The sequence below is a fragment of the Callorhinchus milii genome, unplaced genomic scaffold (assembly GCF_018977255.1).
Source record: "Callorhinchus milii isolate IMCB2004 unplaced genomic scaffold, IMCB_Cmil_1.0 Scaffold5, whole genome shotgun sequence".
NCBI lineage: Eukaryota > Metazoa > Chordata > Chondrichthyes > Chimaeriformes > Callorhinchidae > Callorhinchus > Callorhinchus milii.
In genome coordinates, this window is record NW_024704746.1 from 6,567,563 (window position 1) to 6,587,512 (window position 19,950).

General features: G+C 44.0%; 1 protein-coding gene across 6 annotated transcripts in view; it reads left to right on the plus strand.

The window, feature by feature from the left end:
• The window catches only part of rasal2 (RAS protein activator like 2), a 215,502-nt gene that overhangs the window by 152,904 nt on the left and 42,648 nt on the right, over positions 1–19,950 (plus strand). For 4 of the 6 annotated variants that reach the window (XM_007902998.2, XM_007902995.2, XM_007902996.2 and 1 more), the window contains one exon: positions 8,427–8,545. In XM_007902998.2, coding sequence (XP_007901189.1) covers positions 8,427–8,545 — 119 coding nt within the window. Of the gene's footprint in view, positions 1–8,426; positions 8,546–12,250; positions 12,381–18,169; positions 18,246–19,950 lie in introns of those variants that run through there. The other 2 variants (XM_007903000.2, XM_007903001.2) reach the window with 2 other exon arrangements.

The window sequence follows — 19,950 nt, forward strand, 5'->3', positions numbered from 1 at the left end:
GACTTTGATTTATATTATTGGCAGGTAAAATCCCATTCATTGCATTGACATTAATCCTATACCCACTGCAGGTAAGATCAATTCACTACAATACACAAATCTCCCATACCTACTGCAGGTAAAGGCTATTAACAGCATTGACAACAACAAATTACATGTGTATAGTGGCTTTCACGTCAGGAGGACTTCCCAATTGATTGTGTCAGCCTGGCTCAGTTGGTAGCACTCTCATCTCTGACTCGGAAGATTGTGGGTTCAAACCCCAATTTGGGACTTTGAAGTCAGTCTAGGCTGACAATCCAATACAGTTTTGGGAGTGTGCTGCATTGTCGGAGGTGTCGTCCTTTGGACGAGTAATTAAACCAAGGTCCCATCTGTCTATTCAGGAGGACGTCAAAGATCCCATAATGTTATTCAAAAAGAGAAGAGAGTTTCTCCCAGTGTCCTCGCCAATATACCCCAGATAGAATTGGTCATTCACTTCATGGTTGTTTGTGGGACTTTACTGCGCGCAGGTTGGCTGCTGTGTTCACCTATGCTAAGCACAATCGCTATACTTGTGAAGCGCTTTGAGATGTTTTCTTTACTTGAAAGGCACTATATTAAATGCAATATTTCTTTATTTATTCCACATACCTTCTGCAGGTAAAAAGCCATTCTTGGCATTGACACTAATCTCACCACTTTGGGCAGGTAAAAAGCCATTCACTGCATTGACACTAATCCCACGTATTTTCTGTAGGTTAAAAATCCATTAACTGCATTGACACTGATTCCATGTCTTCTGTAAGTGACTGATTGTCAGTTACAGCAGTCTATTTAAGTGTTGAAGGATATTTCACTGTACACGCTTACTCTTTCTGACACGTGGACAGAATACACACACATACATAGAGATATACACACACAAACAAGACATTGTCTAAGGGGGTGCACACAATATGGACACTGCTGTGGGCAATTAGTTCCTTCGTTCGCCCACAAAATACACAATCAATCCGCTTTACAATATATTCTGTGAAGTGCTTTGAGAAGTCTCAACGGCATAAGACGCAATATTAAGTGTATGGGTACAGTTAGTTATTAATATGCATACACTTGCACAAACAATACTGTATGCGGATGCATGCAGAAACACACACACACTTCCCCAGTGTGTTTAGAGATTGCTTGAAGGGTTTCATACCATGACCTGTGTGTTGCTTTAGTGGTACAATGAGGAAGATTGGAGTGCTTGCTGGAGTTTACAGTGTTACTGAAGGTGTCAGAATAAAGGTAATTTTTCTCTAGGAGACAGTTATGGCTCATCAATCATTTGCCTGGATCCTATTTAACTCCAGACTGATGGGGTTATGCTAATGGAGTCAATTTGTTAAATGAGGCTGTTTCACTTCCACCAGATTGCCCCAATTATAGACTTGAATTCTCTTAGATTTTCCTTTTGAATTCAAACTCACGTTCTCGGCTCTTTGTTTTGCTTCGTCTTCACATGCTTCTTGTTATATTTACTGTTATACGCCACTTTTTATTCATGGGTCAAAAAACCCTGGTGAGTTTTCTCTGTCTGAAGCAGATAAAACGTCATCATTTTCAATATTAATAATACAAGGCTTATGAATTAATAAGAAGCTTCACTGTGGGCTGGAGGTAGCAGCTGATGTATTTATTGTGTTGCATGTCAGTGGATCAATGGCTCCTATAAATGTGGTCAAACATCCCTGATGCAAGGAACTGCATCTTGTAGTGTGGTAATGCAGCAGTATGAGTGTGAAGCCTGAGAGTGGGATGTGAATTGCTTTTACTGAGCTCTGAGTATACTTGTGCTCTGGGTCTGAGAAGGATAGTTTAGATTGATACAGTGGAAGACTATAATCATCATATCTGGTTTGCCAGAAATAAAAGGTTCAAATAGGAGTTCAATTGTGACCTGAATTTCAGGTGAAAGAAGATAGAAATCAGAAGTTTAGGATTCTTGAATCCTTTCCATTCCTCTGTGTTTCTTAGTTTTCCTATGATGTATTTCCAAATGATGTTATTCTGTATATAATGTTGTAGCTTCATTTGTATTTGATTTTCACCTAAATTTTCTGTGTGTGTGTCTCTCTTGATTTTTTTTTCTTTCCAGAAGTACCTTTTATTTGTTTCTCTCTTTGTGACTGTGCTTATTCAGGTCCCCACACTTCTCCTGTCTCTGCGTCTCTCACCCGCCTCTGTGTGTGTGTGTGTCTCCTCTTTTTCAACGCCTTCACCCTGTATCTCTGTGCCTGTGTGCGCAAATGTCTCTATCTCTTCCCAGCATGTATCTGTGTGTCTCTCTCTTTATTGCCAGAATGCATTCAAGTGCATAACACTGTTTATGCATTTTCCCATTGCTGCCCCACATTACATTTGGCAAATCATGGATCCAGAAATTCAGAACTCGGTTGAACTCAGTTGTAATTCAAATCCACCTAGATTCCTAGGTCATATAAAGGATAACTTGAAATGTCAATATGTCAATGTCAAAGCATTCATATGAACACACATTGCACAACGCCCACTGTTAGCTGATGCCATTCCAACAGAGGAGGAAAGATTTATTCAAATCTAGTGTCAGTATAACTCAAACATTGAGGCGAAGAGCCTCGAGCAAGAATATCTCTGAACTTAAAAAAACGTAGGAACAGGAGTAGGCCATTTAGCCCCTCGAGCCACTTCCGCCATTTTATTAGATCATGGCTCATCTGTACCTCAACTCCAAATACCCGCCCTTGCCCCAAATCCCTTGATACTCTTACCTAACAAATATCTAACCACCTCAGTGTTGAAATTTGAATGGGTCCAGCATCCACAGCCTTTTGAGGGAGAGTTCCAGATTTCCACTACTTTTTGTGTGAAAAAGTGCTTCCTGATTTCACTCTTAAATGGCCTAACTGTAATTTTAAGATTATGCCCCTTTATTCTGGATTTCCCCCACCATAAAAAGGAGTTTCCCTATAGCTACCCAATCGAATCCCTTTATCATTTGAAACATCTCAATCAAATCACCCCTCTACCTTCTAAACTCAAGGGAATACAGACCAAATTTATGCAACCTGTCCTCATAATTTAACTCTTTAACCCCCACTTGCAGTATATCTCCACAGACACCAGAATTGAGAAGATTGTGAGGGGACTTGATCAAGGCGTTTAGAATTATGAAAGCAATTGACAAGGTGAATACTCCTGTAGCTCAGTGGTTAGAGCACTCGCCTTGCAAACGAAACACCTGGGTTCAATTCCAGGCAGGGCGAAACCTTGGGCAAGTTTCCTTACTCCACACCCCTGACAATAATCCCTCCAAAACAAAACAATAATAAATTGGTCATTTTCGATCCACGACTGTTTGTGGGACACTGCTGTGCACAATTGGCTGCCGCATTTCGCCCACAAATATATAGTCAATTCACTTTACAGTATATTCTGTGAAGTGTTTTGAGACGTCGAGAAGACGTGAAAAGCGCTATATCAAATGTAAGGATTATTATTACTGATAGGCCAATTCCACTTATGCAAAGCCAGAGAACATAAACATAAGAGAGTTTATAGCAGATCTAATGGGGAGTTTTGGAGGAACTTCTTCACATAGAGGGTGGTGAGTATGTGGACCTCACTGCTGTGGTTGAAGCAAAAAATATCAATGTATTTAAGCAGAAATCCGATCGGTACATGAGGGTGAAGGGAATTGAAGGGTGTGGGAGAGGAGAATGGGAGGGACGGAGCTCATGTGGAGTATAAATACTGACTCGGATTATTTTCTGTAACGTATCACTCTATGCAGCTCAATTTAACTCACTGTCCAGATTCATACATCAAGACTGGACATGCAGCTGCCATGCAATTGTACCTGGGCAGAAAGAGAGGGAGAATATTGACTTTTCTCTTTCTCCTCCTCCACTGCTCCCAACACACAGACCGTAAACTCCTCAGACATTCAGATTGCTTTTATTAGATTTTTTATATAAGTCAGCAGCTGACCTCCTGTAATATTGGATTTGAGTTGTGGGCTCAGAAGGCAGCAATGACGTAGGGCCACATGAGATCAGAATCTTGATATCTCCCTCAATAAGCCAGCCTCTGTGTGCGCTCAGACTCGTCTAGAAATATTGCTGTCTTCTCATTTAATCTGTTCTGGGTGAATCTTTCCGCAATTTGTCTCGTCCCAACATAGAGACCGAGTTGGTCTTGGTTTTGTCAGCCCGATAAGCAGCTTGCAGCACCCTTCTAAGATCCCGAGCGGAGCTGTGCTTCAGAGCAATCTAATACATGGGGTGACCTTTCTTAGTCTTGCAGCAAATAAAAGGCAAACTTTTGTCCATACAAATTTCTAACGTTTTATGAATGGCTATCCAGAAAATGTCGTCACTCAATTCACTAATGTTTGTGGGACACTGCTGTACACAATTGGCTGCCGTGTTTCTCCCACAAAATGCACAGTCAATCCATTCCACAATATATTCTGTGAAGTGCTTTGAGACATCTCAACGATTTAAGGTGCTTTATATCAAAAACAAGGATTATTGTTATTATCATTATTCTAATAATAATAATCCTTGCATTTGATATAGGATCTTTTCACGTTTTTGAGACATCTCAAAGCGCTTCACAGAAAATACTGTAAAGTGAACTGACTATATTTTGTGTGTGTATATATATTATATCCTTTCATTATTTGAAAGTACTTTTTCCTATGTGAATGAGGGTAATCAAGCTATTTCTCCTATAGCAGCTCTAAGGTTCTTGTCGTTGCCTTGCAGCTTTTGCAAGTCATAGAGACGCTGATTATTAAGGCTATCTTGTGAATCTGCTGATGGTTCCATCCACTTCTTTCATTGAGCATCCTTTAATCCTGTTCAGACAGGTGAGACACAACAGGTGGTGTTTTGCAAATCCTACATATTATATTGTAGGGTGCAAGGCAGGTCGGTGTTGAGTAAAAATGGGTGTGTATATTGTGCACGGAGCACATTCCTTTAAAAAGTCTATGGCAGCTTGTCAGTTGTAACTGTTCTTGCACGAATTGTCTCTATTTCTTTGAGAGCCAAATGCTCAGATTATGTAATACAGAGTGGGATTTTGATGGGATTTCAGACTTGACTGCACATTGACTTACTCCAGGGTGGAGACTCTTATTTTCGAGAGGTTGCATTTGTAACCTAAAAGCACTTATTCATTTCAAAACAAAAGCTATATCAATGAGGAAATGATTTGGAACCAGCTTTCTGCTGATCCTCTTTAGCTAAATTCTATAAATGACATTCTGCCTGCTGCATTTCGCCCACAAAATATGCAGTCAATTCACTTTACAGTATATTCTGTGAAGCACTTTGAGACATCTCAACGATGTGATAAGGCACTATATCAAATGCAAGGATTATTATTATTTGCCCTGAGTACGAATGGCATTTTGACAGTAAAAATTTGGGTTGACATTTGCTTAAAAAACTATAAATGCTTGCTCTCAGCAGTCAGGTTTTACAGGTTGAGATGAGGTGGAATTTGGGGCCCGTAGTTTGTGCCTGCATATGTGTGTGTGTTTGTACGTGTATGTGGGGAGGGGGAGGATCTGTCATCCCATTATGAATTCACACCGGGCGATGACTTTACAAGTCCAGAAATGTATTTGACCAGAGAGTTATGTACTTTATTATTATCCAAGCCATCTACTGTAACCAAAGAACAGAGAGGCACTGTGCTCCCAAGGCTGCAAGAAGATCTGTGTATAAGTGGTTCAGGGTGACTTTATGTCTGTTTTATCTGTTCGTTCTTTCCCCATCTCTCTCTGTCTTTGTGTGAAGGCACCTGCTCTCCACTTGACATCTTTCCCTAGTGGTGTGGCTAGCATGCAGATGACTACTTTGTTGTGTTAATAGACCAAACTTGTTTATTCTCACCATGTTCTGCGCCATAAATTTGTCTATTTGATGCTGGGTCAACTTGACAGCAAGTACCCGTGAAGAGATTTATTGGCACTATATCACATACCAGGATTAATGTCTTATTGTGGCATCTCATCCATGTCTTCCTGTGTGTCTTCAGCAGTATGTTGGGAATTTAGGTAGTTGCTTTGCTCTTACTTTGAGACATTAGTTCATGTGAAGACCCCAGTTTCAATATATATTCTATTCAGAATTAACAGGTCAGAGTTAGAGTATCCTTGGAGTGGAGGTTATAATAGTTGGTCTTGGCATCCCTGGGTAATTTCAGGATCCTCTCACTCGTCTACAAATCCCTTCATGCCCTGGCACCTCCCTATCCTTCTGACCTGCTTTCTCACTCTGCTACCCGCTGCTTTCGCTCGGCTGACTCTGGCCTCATGCTTTTCCCTGTCCACGCTTTCAGCTACTATGCCTCGAAGCTATGGAACTCTTTCCCTCAATCCCTCCACCTTGCCCCTCTCTTCCCTTCTTTTAGATCACGACTGAAGACCTTCCTCTTCGACTATGTTTACGGTCACCTCCCCCCGACTTGTCATTGGCCTCCGCCACTGTTCAGCGCTCTGAGAAGCTGCCCCATGTGAAGGGCGCTATAGAAATGCAAGTTGTTGAAAGGAGAAAAATCAGCCAGGGCTCCTTTTCCTAATCACTCCCTCATGATTCCTCCTGCAATGCCCATGTGCGTGGATGGTGATTGAGGACAGGATCTGGCTTGTCTCTCGGTTGAGCAGCTTATTGCCAGGCACTGGGTCTATTATGTGAAGATTAAGCACTTGGGTGAGGTAACCAAATGGTTATTGATAATTTCTTAGCTTGCCCAGCGTGAGTCAGGATCAGTCAATGCCTTCAGGAGAGGAGAGCGAGAACATTGAGAAAACTAAGGTGAAGAAAAGTTCAAAGCTTCAGAACCTGCGATTGGTGAATGTTTAATGGAATTAATTGCCTGACTTTGAAATCTAAGCTTAAAGATGCCAGATGGGAGTGTTTGCCAATTGTTTGCAGTGTTCTGTGTGTACGGGCAAGAGGAATCCATTTTGGGAATGAGTAACTGGAAATTCCAAAGCTTAAGTCATGCCAGTCTTTGCCCATGACAGTCGACAATATAGTACGATGCTATTGATCCGTTGTGAGGTGTTTGCTCCTCCAGTGAAGCCAATGATCCTTAACCTGGAGTAGGCACTGCTACCCTGGACTTGTGGCTTTTACTGTCTTGACAAGAGATATCGACGGAGAATTCATGAAAATCACTGCGGAAGCAAAAGATTGAAACAAAGCAAACCTTTTCTGTGGTGCCTAGGGATTGCTGGTCCTGTCGCCTCTGTGTTTTGCAGAACTGTCGTCGCCTGACACTGGGCTGGTTAACACACTGTCGCTCGTAGGAGTTCGAGCTTTGACATTGCAGTAAAGTGCCTCAGGTTCACTGTGAGCTAGTTCACATTGGACTTGTCATCAGTCTCATTATAGCTTTACACCACACACTCAAATTCCACTAGAGAGCTGCTGTTACTGACCTAGTTTTTAGCTCAACTGCTAGAAATGCAAGTGAAGGACAAATCTGGGTAAAGCTTCTTGTAAAAATGGCGGGTTTTTCTATAATCGAGCAATGCTCCTCCGTTGCAGAGAGCCACTTTGGGGACTTGTACTGCGGGAGGTGGTGAAATAACCTTGTTGCGCTCCAATCTTCATTCGTACTAAATAATCCAATTCCCCATTGTGTTCAGTATACAATCCCCTGCAGTATTGCCACTGGGTGAAACTGCGCTTTATTTTTAACAAGACACGCGCACAAGTATTAATACAATATATTTTGTCAGTTTTCTTCCCTGTTGGTACCGATTGTCCTCTGACACCTCACCCAAACAACCATTCCTCTCATGTGACCCTTTGAGTCAATCATTGAGGTCAGCATAGATCAGATCAATCCCATTCTAATCAGATTCCCACACACTCCACTCGCTGTTTCAGCAGATGTTTCTGGATAGCAACCTGAGAGGGTACACTGAATGATCCCCACCACCTCTCTTCCCAGCCCAGGGGCACTGAGGCTCAAGTGACCATTGTTCATTTTGTGGGCCTTGGCAGTGAATGTCAGCAGGTCGTTCGACTGTCAAGGGTATCACAGCCGAGCCTGGCCTCTTCCGTACACATACACAACAGTAGATGGTGCTAAGAGGAACCAGGAGAAAGAATCCTGTATCGATTTTACCATCTCTAATCCAGGTTAGACCGGGGCTAATTTAGCTCCAAATCGAGTCCTCGTTAAGACTAGTTGGAATTTGAGGCCTCAGGAAGGCAGCTAAGAGTCATTTGTAATTGCAGAATCTCCACGGAACTTTTGTTCCTGTATGTGAGGCTGCATATTTTCCCATGCATGGTGATGTACATGAGGAGAAGGATCAAACCAAGGCCCAGTTGTGATAGACACCTTGTCCATTGGCTGTGTTTACTAATGGATTACTCTTCTTCCTCTAGGGCTTTTTCAGCAAACGGCTAAAGGGCTCCATCAAACGCACAAAGAGCCAGCCGAAGCTAGACCGCAACACCAGCTTCCGCCAGATCCTGCCATCCCTCAGGAACACCGAGAATGAACGGTAAGAGCATCGATGTGCTGCTGGTTTTACACCTTGTGCTGTGTGTATGTGGAGGCTGTGGGATTTGATGATCACTAGACATTGTGATTTCTAGCCCGACTCGGCAGGTTTACATTATTATGCCAGATTTCCTGTGTATGGAGGCAACAGGAGGTTTAATTGAAGAGTTGGGTCTGGGAAATTTGGAGGCAGAAAAATTTGCCCATTTCTCAAATCAAGCTGCCTCCTGTGGTCGACTTGCTATATGAAGGGAAGGAGCAGTGAACTCTGTCCATGCGGAGTAAAAAGTGAATCCTTTTCCAGTAGCACATGGACAATAAATATTCTATGGCACAAATTGAAGAGATAAGGGAGTTTCTCCCAGTGTCCTGTGCAGTGTAATTATTGCTATTGTCCACTCTGAATGTGTCCAGACCCTCCAGTCCAGCTGAGGAGGTCAGGGGGAAGGTAAGTTGAATGAGAAAGGGCTGTTTATAATATCATTCTTCTCTTTGTACCACACCTTGTGATGGATATTCAGCCCTTTGGGACGTCCCCCCGACGTGAAAGGCGCTCCATAAATGTAATTTTGTTGTTGGATGTAGAATTGAACACTACACTCTAGATAAGAAAAGATGGCAGTTCGCGGGTATCATATGGGTTGGTAATTACGTTTCTAATTGTCTCGATGCTGGCATTGGGAATGTATTGAGCCCACCCGGCAGTATTGATGCTGAATCTAGAATATGTGAGTGTGATCATATAGATCAGGGCTGTCTAACTGGCAGCCACGTGGGCTGATTTCATCCCCCCATCCCTATTTTATCTGGCCCACCCGCTCCCTCCAAAACCTATACATGTTATGTTTCTGGAAGGGAAACACAAAAACGTTGCTTTTGGGTTCTAGGCATGTCCCCCTGGGCTGTGACTTGGAACAGTTAGTGTAAGTGTAGTTTATCAGGGATCATCTCTTTGGGTTATTGTCCATTATTGGGAGAGAATAGAGAGCACTTTAACGGGTGAGTATGCCTGATCTGAAGGGGTTTGATAGAACAGGATAGAAGAAGAAACCTTATATTAACTGCAACCTGGCAATCTTGATGACTGTGGTAGTGGGTGAAATTCAGCTCCTCGGCAAAAGGACCAACAGTGATTTTTACTCCCTCTGAGCCTCCCCCGCCCCCCACCCCAGAGATGAGTATCAACTGACCAGCCAAATTTGCACAATATCACCAATATTCACCAATATCGCACACCTCGGTGAACAGAATATTTAATTAAATATTCTCATTAAACCATGCACGCGGATTGCCCCTCGCATTGTCCACTGGACAAATTACAGCAGGCTTGATCTACTGCAACATCCAGTGTTTGATTTTAGTAAGCTCTGGGACATCCAATCTTCTCTGTGTACTTAAGGAGTCTCTAATGTGCAAGTAAGATTAGACAACATAACTGTTCAAAGGCTTTTGAAGTAAATTATGCGGATTTGCTTCGTCATAGAATCCTACAGCGCATAAGGAGGCTATTCGGCCCATCTCTTTCCTGCTCTTTCCCCATAGCCTTGCATTTTTTTTATTTTGAAATATATATCCAAATCCCTTTTGAAAGTTATATATTGAATCTCCATTCACCACGCTTTCAGGCAGTGCATTCCAGATCGTAATAACTCACTGAGTAAAAACATTTCTCCTTGTCTTTCTTCTGGTTCTTTTGCCAATTATCTTAAATCTGAGCTCTCTGGTTACTGCCCTATCCACCACTGGAAACAATTTCTCCTTATTTACTCTATCAAAGCCCCTCATATTTTGAACACCTCTATTATATCTCCCCTTAACCCTCTCTGCTATAAGGAGAACAATCCTTAAGATGTTTCTGTAAGACTAGTAAGCAGATGGAGTCGTTGTCAGCTTGTGTAAGAGATTGTAACAGAAGCTATCCGTACGTTTTCCAGTGACTTTTAGTCTTTGTTGTTTATCTGCTGCCTACTTTAATGCTGCTGCTCGGGGCTAGGTTGGGAGCAGGCATTTTGTCCAGAGTTTCTCCAGCCATGACATTTCACCCGAGCGCTCACGTGAATGGGGGAAAACACTGTTAAAAATCCACTCCCTGCTGGCGGCTCGTGAGGAGCGAGCTCTATCCTCAGATTCCGTATCACAGCTCACAGGAACAAAGACTGAGTCTTCAGTTAGTGGGCAAATATCTCTTTAATACGTGTTTACTGTTATGAAAATTCCCTTTGAACAACACTGCTTCATTCCCCTGATGGCTCAATTGGTCAAACCATTTCTCAGTATAATAACACCAAAAGAGGCCACTCCACCCATTTTGTTGGTCCTGTGCTCGCTCCCAGCTTGAGCTATTGACTCATTTTCATGTTTTTTCCCTGCAATCTTTAACATTTTATCAAGTGTCAATCTGGCTCAGTTAGTAGAACTTCTGCCTCTTGAGTTAGAAAGTTGTGGGCTCAAGCTCCACATCAGGACTTTGAACTCATAATCTAGGCTGACATTATTCTGTGGTAGTGAGGAGCTTTGCATTGTTGCAAGTACCATTCTTTGGGTAAGAAGATAACCCGGGGTCCTGTCTGCCTGTTCAAGTGAATATTAAAGGCACTATTCAGTTAGGGAAGGGAATTTCTCCCGGTGTCCTTGCCCCTGGATAAATTGATCATTCGCTTCTTAGCTGTTTGTGGAATGTTGCTGTGCATTTGTCCTCAAACATAGTTACTGGACAGCAATTACCCTGTAAATGACTTTGAGACATTTCAACCCGACAGGCACTGTATCAAATGCAAGGATCGGAAGTTATTATATTTTCATTCTCAAATGTTTAAGTCATTTCCTTTTAAAATGCTGCATTGACTTGGCTCCAATGGTCACTTGTGGGAAATCGTTCCACATCCACGAGTGAAGCTATGAGACTGGATAAAACTCTGGCCTCTCTGCTGGCGGTAGAGGTCTATGTGCAGTTCTCATCCATTTCTTTGTGAGTCTCGGCACAGCAGTACCAAACTGCCTGGAATTTAGCAATCGCATGCAGAAGCCAGACTGGCTGATGCGGGGAATGGTATGTTTCATACTGATTCAATGGAGCATGAATTAAAGGAGACAGAAAATGTAAGGAGCCCTTTTAGAATGACAATCTTATTTTGTTTTAGCGGTTATTACAGGCTTGGCTCTCACAAACCAGCAATGAAATCTGTTTGCAAGGCATTCTGCTGTTGTGACTTTACAATACAAAGGAAGATATTGCCCGAGGGAAACAGGGAGCTGGGAGTGCATGAACGAGGCTGCGGCTCAGTCGGGACGTCCACACGACCTTCCCGAAACCCCCTCAAGAGCTTCACTCACACTTCATTAACGTCAGTCTGACCCTAAGGTGATGCTGGAGACTTGCAGCGTTCTCGGAGCCAGCTGCTGTATTATGCTGTATTAAGCAATGCTTAAAGATTGAATGTAACATTGCTCCCTCACTCCTCTCCTGAACGAGTGGGAGGATGCTTACAACCCGCCTTGTGATCAAGGCGTCCCATTGATAGAGCATCAGGTGACTGGTCAGTGTTACAAGGAAGCAGCTAGCAGGGTTTTACCAAGCTGGTCATTGCCTGTGCTATTTGCTTGCATAGTGCAGTAGATTACAGGGTTACTTATTATAGTTTATAAATTGCAGTTGCTATCCTCTTCCTGGTGATATGGGTCACCTGCAGGAAAGTTTCTCTGAGCTGTGAGCTGGCAGGCACTACAGTTGGTTGACGGGAGCTGCTCTGGACATCTGGACCATGGACTGAGCTCGTAATTAAAGCGTCCTCTCAGAAGCTGAAGGAGTACATGGAAATCCTAGCGATTTGGGGAAAGTAGGTTTAAGGTATTAGAGGAAAGCCAAGATAAACCCTTGGCTGATTCTCTCTGTGTTGGTGTCAGTTTAAGTTCCTTTGGATGGTGTGTTTGCAGATCTGCACGGAGGAATGTTTACTATGGCGCCAATGTTTATTGTGAAACGAGGTCGTGTCACCTACTTTGCCAGCTCTCTGCAGTACAGGTACTCTAGCTGGTCAGCGTTCTATGTGCAGTCGGGTGTGAGATCAGATCAGCTTTGTGCTTCGGAAATGCCGTTTGCAGGAGAACCCAGCATTTTGTCAAAGCATGAAAGCTTGAGTAGACTCCGTAATGAAAAAAGTCACTGAATCTTGACTTGATTTGACATTGCACTCCCTTGTTTGGCAGGCAGCCACAGGATATCACAGAGATCGCACGAGAGAGGCCACGCACAATGCTATTTTAATGAAAAAGAAAACTTATTACAAACCGTTATGTCTAGTATAATTTTCCCCTTTCTGTACAATATCTGAGAAGCTTAGAAAGGCCGTGTTCTCTTCAGGGTGTTTATGGAGTGTTGCTGGAGACAGAGTGATCAGCAATGTTTGTTCGTTGGTGTCTTAGTTTCAGGGGTTAAGGTGCAATTACTTACTTCATTCCTCCTACACAGTGAGCATTTGAAGCATTCTGCTCGTGGGGAACTTCCTTCTCTATAGGATGAATGAATGTGTTGGAATGCCCTGCTGTTTGGAGCATTTACTGTGTTAAGCAATTGATCTAAAACTCCTGACTTGCGATCTCTATGGAAGCGGTTTGAATTTGTCTAAACTTTCAGGCAGGCTGCCGTTTTTGTGCTTGATATTGGCTAATTCTGCTTAAAAGTTAGCTTTTCAGAACAAGTCCTTTTGAGAAATGGTCCGTTTCATGTTAAAGTGATTTGCTGTCTTTGCTACGCAATGTACGGATGCAAGTTTATATATTGGGCACCAGGGTATAGGGTTGAAATATACTTGCATTTGGTATGGCGCCTTATCACATCGTTGAGACTGATGTGTTACAACACTCACTGCCAGCTTCACAGTGGATTGACTGTAAAGTGGATTGACTGCGTATTTTGTGGGCTTGATTCAATTATTAATAATAATAAGCTTTGCATTTGATTCAGCGCCGTATCACATCTTTGAGATGTCTCAAAGCGCTTCACAGAATATATTGCAAAGTGAATTGACTGTATATTTTGTGGGCGAAATTGCTGCTGTAAAAACTATCCAGAATCTATCTTAGTGGTCAGGCTTCTGTCGAGGTCTTGGAAGTAATGAAGCGCAGAGCTGGGCTCCACCAGCGCTGCTTGCAGTAATCCCTTATTACAAAGATTAGAGTCTGCGAGTGTATGCTGATCGCTGTTTATTGTCCGCTAGCATCGTGAGCAGGAAGAGATTCTGGAATCCGTAATCAGTGGATTTAATCAGTGCACTGCACTTTGTTTGGGCGAAAGGACTGCAAGTTAATGGACAGTTGCTTAGCCCCTGCATTGAGGAAAGACCATCCTGATGTTTTGTAGTGGAGGTGAAGCCCCAGCAGCCCCTGTGATTGAAGTGTTTATATATGGGATAATGAATACCTGAGAGTCATTATCAGGCATTGCCGAGCTCAGAGGACAACACAAACAGCTGGAATGAAGGTCGATAGATTTACCCCATTCATTTCGACTCTGAGAAAAGATTAAAGCCTTGAAACCACTTAAGGGTATATATTTTATCGTGTTTGTGGGGACGTTTATGAGGTGCATTTGTTGGGCTGTGGGTGGTTTCTGGTCACTGTGGGGATTGATAGGTGCCACGTGGTCAGTGTGTTAGTGACAAGAGTAGGGCGGGGGATGGACTCGCTGTAGATTTATCAAGGGAAGCTCAGCACCTGATATCTTAGTACGTTTGATGTGTGTTGTAATTCAACAACAGTAACTTGCATTTATATAGCGCCCTTCAACCGAAATGACATCTCGGGGCACTTGATATAGGAAGGGTGGTGAGGAGCCCCAGAAACAATAATAGAATCATCATCCTTGCATTTGATATAGCACCTTATCACGTCAACAAGACATCTCATAGCGCTTCGTAGGCTATACTGTAAAATGTGGTAGCCAGTTGTGCACAATGTCCCACAAACAGCCATGGAGTGAGTGAGCATATTTTATTTGGGGGATTATTGGCCAGGAGACAGAAACTGTCTTCTCTTTTCCAATAGAACGTTGTGTGTAGTAATGCCTTATTACAAATATAGTGGTGTGTTAGTGCTCCAGCACATGGAGCTGTGAGGAGTGAGTGTCCTGTGCCTCAGGGCTTGGTGCTACAAGGTGCTGCAACAGGAAGTGTTGGGCAAGGACTCTTTCCCCTCAGCTCCTGTTAGCCCTGCAAACCACAGCCCTAACGGATGGGGTGGTCCTAGCTGGACAAGCAGGGGGAAAGCTTGCCAGACAGACAGTGCCTCGGGGGTTATTAAGACAAGGCCCATGTACCCTATTTTTGGCAGTGATAAAAAAAATTGCTAGGATTACCTGGAGTGAATGAAAAGTTTCTTGATAGACTGATTACAAAGCAGAGTCTCTCTTTCTACCTGCACGATCTCTATCAAGTCTCGACTTGTAATGCAGGTAAGGCCAGTTCCTTTAAATCAGCGAAGACCTGGCTTTGTTTATTGGAAACTGGGTACCTTGCCTGGTAGCAGATAAGATGGCAGTGTTTGTTTATCCTACCTTTCCATTGTGGAAAAGCACCCCAGAAGGCTCAGGAATGATTGCTTGTCAGTAGAAGATTGGGATTAGAGAATCTGTCACAATCAGACTCAAATTGAACTGTTCAATGGGTTGAACATCTTCCTCCTGTACTTGTTTTGCTGTATTCCTATGCTCGCTCCATCACTACATCGCCAAACTGCATGTTGTAACTCCAAAGAATAAGTGAGTGGCATAGGAAGCTCAGTCTATTTGATTTGCTGTAGAATTCTGCCTCCAGAGACTTTGGCTGACTCGTTCCTCTCAAATTTTCCTGCCTCAACTCAGCACCACCACTTCCATATTTATCCCTCTCCCCGCATCTCTCTGGCTGATGGTGCTCACTCCCCACAGTCCCTGGCCTCAGCTGATGGGATCAGAGCCTCGGGACGTTCTCCCGACGTGAAAGGCGCTCTACAAATGTAATTTTGTTGTTTGTTGTTGATGGGCCTCCCTGGTGTTTGCTTCCCCTTTCTCTCTGCAGTAAGGTCTGGATAAAAAAAGAAACTGGCTTCAAGCAACAGAAGTGGTTAGGAAATGCTGGCTTCTCACAGAGGAATAGATGTATGCAAATGACTCTCAGTACTTTATGTTTAACCCTTCCCCTCCTCACACCCCACTGGCTCAGCGTCTGAGACACTTCCCTGTGTGAGGAGCGCTGTATAAATGTTATATTGCCACCTCTGTTGCTTGAAGCCAGTTAATATTTTTTATCCAGACCAGACTTCACAGGGATTAATTGTAGCTCCACTCCTCCTTCCACCCAATGGTGCTAGCAAGATATTGCTGCTGTTGTCACTCTCCCAAGGGCTGTGGTACATGTTGGGCACTGGCTCCACGGGCGTTGGCTGATCTCCAGGACCAAACCCAAGTGTCCAGGCTTCACGTGAGCTCAGAGAGTGAATGTCGACAGCCTATTCAACCGTGAGAGGCGTCTCACAGCCCAGCCTGATGCTCTCGTCTCCTCGTTCAAAGTCTCCATGACTCCATTTTCACTAGGGTCACGAGGTAGCAAACAGGAGCTGAGCTAAATTTCTCTTTCCCTCTTTCTCCACCCACCCCACCACCTCAACTCGACTCAAAAAAATTGAAGACCTTCCTCTTCGACCGTGTTTACGGTTATCTTCCTTCGGCTCGGCATCGTGCTCCACCACTATCAAGTACTCTGGGACACTACCCTGCTTGAGGGGTGCTATATAAATGCAAGTTGTTGTTCTTGTTGAAGGTTTCTCCCATATATCTGGATTCTATTTGACTTTATAAAACGATTTCCCCTCATACACCATGTAGCAGAGCCCAAGAAAACTTGGATTTTTGTCAATAAGCGGTCCTTTCTCATATAATCAAATTCTCATCATGTTTGTTTGACTTGTTATAGAAATCCATATTGTGGAATGCACATTGTGTCGCACGATATCTTTGTACAAAAGATAAAGGAGTGGAGATAAATACTAAATAGTGAATGAAAGCTGTGCTGTGTTGCATTCCTACCTTTAAACAGCCTAGAGCAGACGCCAGCACGCTGCTATTATCCACTGCTCTGTCGCCCTGTGCTCTAATTAGCTTCTCTTTTGTACGTCTAACACTTTCCTGTCATTTTCGTCACTCATCCTCCCAGCTGGTGTGGTGGCTAATTGCAGGCTGCCTCCCTACCTGTGTCGTCCTCTCGTCCTCTGCAATGCCAGCCATTATTTTACAGGGGAGGAGAGAAAGAGAGCAGCTCCACAGATAGGATTTTAAACGACTGAGGGGACGAATTGACAAAATGTGTGTTGGGTGGTATGTACTCCGTACGTGCGGTTGCTTGCGTCCGGCTCTAAGTGCCATCGACTTTTTGTAAAGCACTCCAGACCGTCCATCATTCTATATTTAATTCCTGTGGCTACAGTTATGACTTGGACAGAATCCAGATACAAAGCATCCGTAGGAGAGCTTTTTTACGCAGTGGGCCACTCCATTCGCGCTGACTGCTCAGCTTGCAGTGTGCCAGGAGACAGCGTAGAGGTCATGTGATGGACAGTCAGTCCCTCTCGAGGTGAGATTAGCTTTGTTCTTCTTGAGGGTCACATTGCTTTTCATTGCTGTGATGTGAGCGGTACGCGGCTGGAAGACTGCTGCAGTGAAGAGGGAGCCTGCGAGTGACTGACTGGCTCTCGCTGCTGCTTTCACACACTTAATCTGCTTATGGGTGTATTACCATGGCAACAGCCCCAGGTGGGACAAAACACTGTGCATCAGGCCTACGTTAGTGCAACTGAAGAGCTGGAGTCTTGCGGTTGTCCGGAAATTATTTTCTTCCTTTTCGGAGCAACCTGTTCCCACTGTTTATCGGAGTGTATTGCAGTGCAGAGCAAGGAACCTGCAGCCCCCTGCGTGTGGAAGCAAGTGGAGAGAGTCTATTTGCTGGCATTTTGTGTCGCAGAGAAACGGGAACCGGTTGACCTGTGCTTTAGAGGAGATCAAGACAAGTGGCTTCTTTCTGCCGGCGTTTGGGAAGAGCTTGTACTGTCCCAGGCCAGGGTTTGGGACCAACTTAAGGCAACTGGGCTGTGAGTGGGACAAGGGGCAGAGCAGTGGCCTGGGCTGGATGTGTGATCAACACAACGTGGTGAGGATCAGCCTGGCCCTGGCCTTGCTTTGGGACAGTTTGCACCTGTTATCGTCTAAAAGTGAAAGGAATCACCCTGCTCTCCTTGCGTGGCCGGACGCAATCTGTAACTGATCTGCTGTCATGGAATCTGGAGAAAGTTTGCAGACTGTGTGGCTGCCGAAACAGCAGTAGCTGGAGCCTGACCTGGGCTGTGATTGAGAGAAGGTGGTGTGTCTGAGAACGAAATCCCACAATATGTGGTGAGGAGCAAAGTGATTAAAATTGACTGGCCAGAGGTCTGCTACTGTTCTTTTAAGGTAGAAGGTTCTATATTGCTATAAGTGCTAAGGGTCTTGTGTGACCGTCAAAAGACATGTAAACTAGAAGCACCGAAGAGCAACACAGCCTGTTCCTGATTTGAAACCTGGAGGAAGAATTGGCCTTGTTATTGGAAAAGGAGAAGAGGTGCCCTCACCTCCTCCTCCAGGACGCTGGGGCCATGATCTGGGGTTGCTCGGTTACATGGCTGCGAAGCTGCCTAATGTAAGTACAGTGTCTGGTTAACCTGTTTAAACAGTCTCGGGCAAATACCATACCTGCTTGTCTTAGAAAATTTTGAAGCAATCTTCTGCTGTTCTGGCATCAACTGAGGGTTATAAAATAATTGCTGTACATTGATTTTCTTCTGCCTCCTTGTGTCCAGCCTGTAAACAGCAACTTGCATTTATTTAGTGGCCCTCGTGCACGATGCCAAGCTGGGGAGTGGGGGGAGGACTTTAGGTGTGATCTGAAGAAGGTAAGGATGGGGCAAGGCGGAGGGATTGAGTGAGAGTGTTCCAGAGTTTCGGGGCATTGTGGCTGAAGGCATGGCCACCAATGGTGGAACAGATGGTGTGCTCCACACGCAAATCTGAGACTTGGCGATCTGTGAACAATGTGGCTTCATTGCTTTTTAGTTTGTTTTACTCTTCCCTCCATCTCAAATCCATTAAATCGTGGGAACTCTTCATGAGATGATTTGTGAGGGAGAAGGAGGTGGGGTGGGAGGGGTGTGGGTGGAGTAAAGGGGTGGGATAGAAGTGGAGGAGACGTGAATCTACCAGCAGAAGATCTAGCTTCAGGAAATGAATAGCGCCGCACTGTCAGAGGTGTCATCCTTTGGATAAGACGTTAAAGCAATGTGCCGTCTGCTTGTTCAGACGGACGTTAAAGATCCTATGGCACTACAACTAAAACAAAAGCTTGCATTTATATGGCACCCTTCACACAGGATAGTGTTTTGGAGAGTTTAACAGTGGTGCAGTTTAATACAGAGCTGGGAAGAGTGGAGTGATAACTGAAGGCACAGTCGAAGAGGAAAGTCTGCAGGTGTGATTTGAAGATGGGGAAGAAGGAGGCAATGCACAATGGTTGAGGAAGAGCGTTCCATAGTTTCGGGGCATCATGGCTCAAGGTACGGCCTCCAATGCTGGACCGGAGGGCACAAGGGATAAACAGGACCCGCTGAGCAGTGGCAGCAGGTAGTGGAGTGAGGATTTAGCAGGTTGGAGAAGTATGGAGTTACCTGGGAGATAAAGTAATTTGTAAACGAAACTGATCTGTTCTGTGAAATGGAGCCAGTGGAGCCTAATAAGGATTGGGGTGATGGGGGCACGGAGTTTGGTGCATGTGAGGATAAGGGCAACAGAGTTTTCAATGAGTTGGATTTTGTGAAAAGTGGAACTGGGGAGACTGGCAAGGATGGAATTGGAATAATCAAGGTGGGAGTTGACGAAAGCCTTGATGAGAAAGAATGGAATTTCTCCCAGTGTCCTGGCCAGTAGATCAAAAACTCTTCATTTAAATCATGGCTGACTGTAAGACATTGCTATGTGCAAATTTAGCCGTGAATTCATACCTACGTTTACAGTCACTACACTTCACTGTGAAGCACTTTAAGGCACCTCATCAAAATGCAAGGATAATTCTTGTTGTTGAATGGACATGAGTGCAAAGGATAGCCTATGAACTGTTTTATATAAACTCCTCCCTAAAATGGAAGTAATGTTTCAGAAATCAAATCATTTTCTTGGTCTGCACACATTTTAGTTTGTATACTCTGTCTGTGTATACATTGTCCAAACAATGTGGCCAAGAGTCTGTCCAGGGAGGTGCTCTTTGGCAGATTGCCAGGAGGTTAGAGCAACAGACTCCCTCCCCATCCAGTTATTTCTGTGACAGGCGAATACTTTGGGTTTGGGACTGAGCC